This window comes from Monodon monoceros, unplaced genomic scaffold (genome assembly GCF_005190385.1).
Source record: "Monodon monoceros isolate NGI ecotype Baffin Bay Population unplaced genomic scaffold, NGI_Narwhal_1 Super_Scaffold_1, whole genome shotgun sequence".
In the NCBI taxonomy this organism is placed as follows: domain Eukaryota; kingdom Metazoa; phylum Chordata; class Mammalia; order Artiodactyla; family Monodontidae; genus Monodon; species Monodon monoceros.
Window position 1 is genome coordinate 25,595,140 of NW_021703765.1, and position 7,952 is coordinate 25,603,091.

General features: G+C 39.2%; 1 protein-coding gene across 5 annotated transcripts in view; it reads left to right on the forward strand.

Annotated features, from left to right (window-relative positions):
- The window catches only part of PIAS2 (protein inhibitor of activated STAT 2), a 98,797-nt gene that overhangs the window by 40,664 nt on the left and 50,181 nt on the right, over positions 1-7,952 (forward strand). For all 5 annotated transcript variants that reach the window (XM_029220839.1, XM_029220845.1, XM_029220825.1 and 2 more), the window contains exons 4-5: positions 480-530; positions 661-751. In XM_029220839.1, coding sequence (XP_029076672.1) covers positions 480-530; positions 661-751 — 142 coding nt within the window. The remainder of the gene's footprint in view (positions 1-479; positions 531-660; positions 752-7,952) is intronic.

Here is a 7,952-nt window from a genome sequence, read left to right on the forward strand (position 1 = left end):
CCTAGTTCTTTATTAGAATCACCTGAGTAGTTGTAAAAACTACTATTGCTCAGACTGTGCTTCAGAACCAATAAGAATATCTGATGAGTGGGCCTGTGTATTAAAACAAAATTTGCAAGTGATTAGAATGCTCAGCCAAGGCTTCAGAACCACTGTAAGTAAACAAATTAATTAAACTCTTTTAGAACCATGCTCCTTTTCCTGTTAACCAAGTCTGTTGTCTGTTGAAATAAAAATTGTATTGCGAAAGTTCCCATGAATTGAAAATACTTTAAAATTGCCATAAAGACAAGACTAAATGTTAAGCAAATGAGGGCTTTCATAACTACAGTGTTTTAATTAAGCCTTGTGCTATTGGTAAGGTAGTGTTCATTTTTTAAGGACTAAGAGTAAAAATACCAATAATGCTTTTTTCTGTTGAGAATGTTTCTGAATTCTAGTTGTGTTTTCTTAACCCAATTTTTTCCTCTTTCCAACAGGGATTTTTTGCCAGGTGGTAGGAGAGATTATACAGTCCAAGTTCAGTTGAGGTGAGTTTGAAATTTTCTTGTTACTTTAATTTTATACTTGTAACTATATGTATATAGTCCTGAATTTGTAAATACATAAGCATGTTTGAGTACACTATTTAAGAGTATTTCTTTTTTTTCTTTAATGCAGACTTTGCCTGGCAGAGACGAGTTGCCCTCAAGAAGATAACTATCCCAATAGTCTCTGTATAAAAGTAAATGGGAAGCTGTTTCCTTTGCCTGTAAGTTGCTTTTTATTCACAGGCTTTTGTATGTAAGTTTATTATAAATACTGACAAGGCCTAGAAATAGTGATCACTTAGTACCAATGAACAGTCCCAGCATTAAATACTGTTTTCCACTAGAGAGATTCATGGCTCCTTGGCGAAGTGGCTGATTCCAGGTTTGGGGGAGATGGAAAAGATGAGCTTGAAGCGTCTTGTGCCAGGAAGTGAGGAAGCTGTGAAAGACTCTTCAGATCATATCGGATGGCATAGTAGCAGGGCGGGACCTGCATGTGTAGGGCAGCGTGTTGTAGTGGATGTCTGAATGAGCTGGGCCTCAGCCATGGATGAGATGATGAAAGTTAGAGGCTGCTGAGAGCGACTGGACATGGAGATTAAGGATTCTGAGCTTGAGCCTTGATGGTGCACACTTGGGGGATGGATGCAGTGATGTTTGATTGACAGCCTATTGTTTAAGCAGTGAAGTAGTATATGGGCTTCAGCACCTGGGAGATACACACACACACTCTCTCTCTCAGTGTGTATAGCCTGCTTCTGACCTGTTAGATAGCTCCAGACTCTTCAAATCCTGTTAGTCAAATCTTAATATAACAATTAATTGTTGAACAGGACTATGTATCTGTCTCCACTGAGGTTTGGACTAAGTTACTAATTTGGTACAGCTGTGTGGAAGTAAAGCCTTAATCACAATAGTAGTAGAGCATGGCCTGTTTTTCAAGCCCTACAGAGTGGATATGTATCTTAACTGAAGAAGTGCTGTGAGAACAGTGATTCCACCGTTACGTTAAGCTGCCATTTCAGTAAAGCAGATACCATGTGACTGTTGAGATAGAGATGGGGCAGCTGTTTAGCATCCCTGCTGGGCACAAGACTTGTCTCTGGAATAAGTATATGCGCAACAGCTGTGAGCAGGCTGTACCAGGGCCAAGTGGTTGTAGTTGAAGCCCAAAGTGAAGATGGTCAATGGCCAAGGCTGACCCTGCCAGTCGAAGATGTGACTTCTTGGTTGTCACGAGCCTCACTTCTCTCACGCGTAGCCTGTGGATTTAGAGACCTGAGAAATAACGTGTTTCATACATTTTATAGGGCTTGAGCAATACTGCACGACTGCCTACTCTTTCTGAAAGATGTCTGTGAGGCTGAAATCATGAAAGAGAGTTTTCTGGGGATGAAAGGGGAAATTTCAGAGGCTGAGCAGTTATGGTGGGGAGGAATGCTTACATGGCCTTGTGCATGTTCAAACCCCAGTGGGACATTTTGTCTCTTGGGTTTCTGGCCATAAGCAACAACAGATCTCAGGAGCTGTCTTTTATCTGGCTGGATCATATAACGATCTAAACCAAGGGAAGAAGCAGCCTTACTTGGAGCTGAAGGCTGCCACTGGGTGGCCAGATGAGATGTGTAGCAAAGGAAACCTGGGGTTTTGGAATGATAGCACATTTTCCATTGCTTTTCATATCCAATTTTCTCTGTCGATGATGGGCTAAGATTTCTTTTGACCTTTGACTTTTATTGCTATTTAACTCTCTCATTCTCCTTAGAAATATCTAATTATGATGATCTTCTTGCTGTCTATAGACCCACCTTGAAGATCTATCCAGTATTATATGTGCCAGTGCTGGGGGGTCGTGTCTGAAATGTGTGAGGCTCTACCTAAACTCTGGCATTGCTTCAGAAAATATGATAGTGACAGATGTGTATACACACGTTCCACACAATTTTCCAGGTGGACCAGTATTTTTGCTATAATATTTTCATCTGTGAGATCTGCAGCACCACTATGGATAGCTCTGAATTTGTCATTCTTCCAGGACTTTTGAGAGAGAAGAAATTAGGCAGTTGAGCACTTCCTCTGGGACATTGTTACTCAGTCACTGCTGCTTTCTTACCAAAAGCACTAACTAACCGTTGAGTACTTATACTAGGCTGTTTGTGAACACATCAGCTACTACGTGAAACACCCTTTGTCTGATGAGTCTTGCACTCACCTCTGGAGCCAGAGTCCTGCAGTGGCTCCAGGAGCACTTGTGAGGGAGGTGAAGAAAGGTGAGCATTAGGACAAAGGATTTCAAAACATATTTCACAAACAGAAGGCAATGGGGTGATGATGGGGGCAAGGGTGAGCTTGCCTGACCCTAATAGGACCATCCCAAAGACCAGATGACAGTCTTTCCCAGGTTTTTCGTCTTCAGCCCTGTGAACTCCTGTGGAACAGTTGACATAAATTTACATGCAACTGATGAAAAACTGCTGAGACCTCCCCTTGATCCACAATTGCTGTTGTTTGGGATAATGTAATATGGAGCCTTTACTAGCATGAAGCAGATTTATGAGAATCATGTGAGTGTACTGCTGCCTGAGAAGAAGTGAGCTCTTCACCACCATGGAGATCTTCAGGGACTTTGTTCCAATTGTAAGAAGCATCAACAGGCCACAAAGCAATTCGACATGTGGTCCTTGCCCATGATCCTGGTTTATCATACAACAGATCCTGGAGGAGTAAGTCATGGGATTTCCCATTAGAGCTCTGAATAAATTCGAATTTGTGTCTGGGAACAAGTGTCTACGTGTATGACCTTATTGTAGTATGCAGTCATTATGGATCCATGATGAACAAAGAGTAAACTGAATGGGAAATGGTGTTACCTTGATAATACAATATAATAGCAATGTGTCCCTGGATTCTTAAGGGTCAAATAGTGATGAAAGCAGTTTATGTGCTGTTTTACCCACATCAAGATGCTGAGTTTTATAAGACATCTTTATCCCTTGATTTTTCCAGTCCCTTGATACAGAGATGACAGTAAGCAGTTCATAGCAGGACTTGTAGAACGATAAGTGCAGAGTGGACAGACACAAGTGAAACTGCCTCTGAGAATCTTCCCCACACCTCCACCTTTGACTCAAGCACTGCAAGCATACACACTGACAGCCAAATGAGAAAATTACATGCTTTTAAGGGTAGAAGAGAGAAAAATTCTTTGCTTGGAGAGTTATTTTGAGAGGCTGAATTATTTTTCCTTTTAAACAGATTTTGAGAAATTTATGTAAACCTGTGGAGCTGTAAGGTTGGGGTGTGGAGGTGGGTTGACATGGGGTAGTATTTCTTGGAAAGATTCCAAAGAGTGGAGAGAATGTGTGCTTACAGTTCAGCTGAAAAAGATCTCCTAAGTATTTCCTCTCGGTGCAGCAGGAGACTTATTAGTACTAGTGCCATTATCTCAATGTATTCTCTGAGTTTGTGGATTTCTTTTTGCTGATGTATTATTTTTTTCCTGCATATATTAGTTACACCGACGGTCTGCCTCACAGTAAATCTGGCCTGAAGTAAAGTCAATATATTCTTCTTTTGAAACACACACACACACCAATTTGAAGAGATTCCCTTGGCCTAAGATGGGATAATATTGGCATCTAAAAAAAAGTGGACTCAAAATTATCAAATATGTAAATGAGTTTATAATTATGCTAAAATAAACCTTTGGAGGTTACATCAACTCATTACTCTAAAAACTGGTTAAGGGAGAGAATCATTGATTTCAGAGTAACAAATGTTGCTGTGGTCAAGTTCTTTATGGAAAGATTTCAACTAATAGAAGCAAAAGGAAGAATGGATTTAAAAACTTCTTTTGTAATCCGTAATCATATAATGGATCTTGGTAACCATCATCAATGGATACTAAAACCATTAGGTCAAAGCTGGATGCGGAACTTTATAGTGGAAGGATCAGGCCTACATCAGCTGAACTGATCAACCTTTACATCACTGAAAATGGGGCAAACAGACATTCTGTGCCTCATGATGTGGTACAACAGGAAGAACATAACATTCCTTATGTAGTTTTTGTGCCTGAAAATTTGAACCTGAGTTTGGTCAAGCCTGTACAACTAATTACCAGCTTAAAACATGGGAGTATCATACTTTCATACTGTGAGGAAGCAGTCTGTCTAATACAGAAGAAGAGGTCATTCTTCAGGTCAGAAGCCCTGGGGTCTCCAACGACAGCATTGGAAAAGGAGTAGACTTGGAGGCAGGGGGTGGGAGAGCATAAAAATTATTCTTTAATATAGAATAAAGGAGACTTCAGAAACAACTGAGCACACTGTGAGGGTCAAGTTTGGATTCCGATTCAAACTGTAAAAGGACATCATATATACCAAACTATGTATGGATAAAGTAATGTGTCTGGGATACCTTATATAATAATCTGAGATGGGGGCAAAGACTGCTTATAAGTAAATTATTGAATTGGATGATAGGTATATGGGAATTTGTTATACTTTTTTCCCTATTTTTCTATAGGTTTGAAAGTTTCAGTAATAAAAAGATAAAAGACATCTCTGAGGCGGTTGAGAAATTGGAATATAAAGTAGATATTAGATAATTTTTTTAAGTTATGGTTAAATTAAGATCGTGATACTGTTTTTTTTTTTTTAAGGTCTTTTAAAGATGCATATAAAAGTATGGGTCAAATGGCATGTCTAGAACTTGCATTTAAATACTCGGGCAAAAATAAATGTGTGTATGTGTGGGGTATGTATTTTGGGGTGGGCTCGGGTTGGGCCAGAGGCAAATGAAACAAGTTTGTCAACACGTTGGTTATTGAAGTGGTTTGGTGGGTACTTTACTGTTCTTTCTACTCTTGTGTATGTTTGAAAATTTTTATAATACAAAGTAAAACAGTAAATATGTTGGTAGTACTAAAGTAGTAATGGTAATTAGAAAATTAGGGGGAAAATGTTAAAGGAGCAACACTGTCATCTTTTGTCAGAATTACAAGTAGATGAGATGTTGTCAGAGCATGGAACAGAAAAGGTTCTTTAGGTATATATCTTTTATTGAAGTGTTAGGTTGAGACTGATGAAAAAAATCTTTCAATGACTCTTCAGCAGCCTTTATTTAGAAAGCTTTAGATTTACTCCAAAGGTCTCCTGTCAGACGAACTTAATTTTATTTTTGCTTTAGATACGGAAAATTGTTAGAAATGTGTGAAGGCTCAGCTTTTACGGTTGACCCTTGAACAACATGGGTTTGAACTGCTCGGGTCCAAATACTGCGTTATTTTCAGTAGTGAATACTACAGTATTGCATGTGCCTCAGGTACAGAGGAACTGAATATTCAGAGGGCTGACTGTAAGTTATACTTGGATTTTCAACTGTGTGGTGGGTGAGTGCCCGAGCCCCCGAGTTGTTTAAGGGTCAACTGTATATCCTGTTCTCAATAATCAGGTAACTGATGGTTGACTGGAGGTGATACTCTTGGTCAGAGGGAGAATATAAGTATACAGATAACTCAGAATTACCAATGAAATTAAACTAGTCATGTGGGGTAGAGAATAGATTTAAAATGTTTCGGTGAATAATACTAGTACCATATTTGGTTTTTAATTTGCTAACACCTCATTCATTCATTCATTCATTCATTCATTCATTTATTTAACATCTTTACTGGGGTATAATTGCTTTACAATGGTGTGTTAGTTTCTGCCCCATAACAAAGTGAATCAGTTATACATATACATATGTTCCCATATGTCTTCCCTCTTGCGTCTCCCTCCCTCCCACCCTCCCTATCCCACCCCTCCAGGCTGCCACAAAGCACCGAGCCAATATCCCTGTGCCATGCGGCTGCTGCCCACTAGCTATCTACTTTACCACGTTTGTTAGTGTGTATATGTCCATGACTCTCTCTCGCCCTGTCACAGCTCACCCTTCCCCCTCCCCATATCCTCAAGTCCGTTCTCCAGTAGGTCTGCGTCTTTATTCCTGTCTTACCCCTAGGTTCTTCATGACTTTTTTTTTTTCTTAAATTCCGTATATATGTGTTAGCATACGGTATTTGTCTTTTTCTTTCTGACTTACTTCACTCTGTATGACAGACTCTAGGTCTATCCATCTCATTACAGATAGCTCAATTTCGTTTCTTTTTAAGGCTGAGTAATATTCCATTGTATATATGTGCCACATCTTCTTTATCCATTCATCCGATGATGGGCACTTAGGTTGTTTCCATCTCCGGGCTATTGTAAATAGAGCTGCAATGAACATTTTGGTACATGACTCTTTTTGAATTTTGGTTTTCTCAGGGTATATGCCCAGTAGTGGGATTGCTGGGTCATATGGTAATTCTATTTGTAGTTTTTTAAGGAACCTGCATACTGTTCTCCATAGTGGCTGAACCAATTCACATTCCCACCAGCAGTGCAAGAGTGTTCCCTTTTCTCCACACCCTCTCCAGCATTTATTGTTTCTAGATTTTTTTTTTTTTTTTTTTAGTTTTTTTTTTTTTTTAGACTTTTTGATGATGGCCATTCTGACTGGTGTGAGATGATATCTCATTGTAGTTTTGATTTGCATTTCTCTAATGATTAATGATGTTGAGCATTCTTTCATGTGTTTGTTGGCATTCTGTATATCTTCTTTGGAGAAATGTCTATTTAGGTCTTCTGCCCATTTTTGGATTGGGTTGTTTGTTTTTTTGTTATTGAGCTGCATGAGCTGCTTGTAAATTTTGGAGATTAATCCTTTGTCAGTTGCTTCATTTGCAAATATTTTCTCCCATTCTGAGGGTTGTCTTTTGGTCTTGTTTATGGTTTCCTTTGCTGTGCAAAAGCTTTTAAGTTTCATTAGGTCCCATTTGTTTATTTTTGTTTTTATTTCCATTTGTCTAGGAGGTGGGTCAGAAAGGATCTTGCTGTGATTTACGTCATAGAGTGTTCTGCCTGTGTTTTCCTCTAAGAGTTTGATAGTTTCTGGCCTTACATTTAGGTCTTTAATCCATTTTGAGCTTATTTTTGTGTATGGTGTTAGGGAGTGATCTAATCTCATACTTTTACACGTACCTGTCCGGTTTTCCCAGCACCATTTATTTAAGAGGCTGTCCTTTCTCCACTGTACATTCCTGCCACCTTTATCAAAGATAAGGTGTCCATATGTGCGTGGGTTTATCTCTGGGCTTTCTGTCCTGTTCCATTGATCTATCTTTCTGTTTTTATGCCAGTACCATACTGCCTTGATTAATGTAGCTTTGTAGTATAGTCTGAAGTCAGGGAGCCTGATTCCTCCAGCTCCGTTTTTCGTTCTCAAGATTGCTTTGGCTATTCAGGGTCTTTTGTGTTTCCATACAAATTGCGAAATTTTTTGTTCTAGTTCTGTGAAAAATGCCAGTGGTAGTTTGATAGGGATTGCATTGAATCT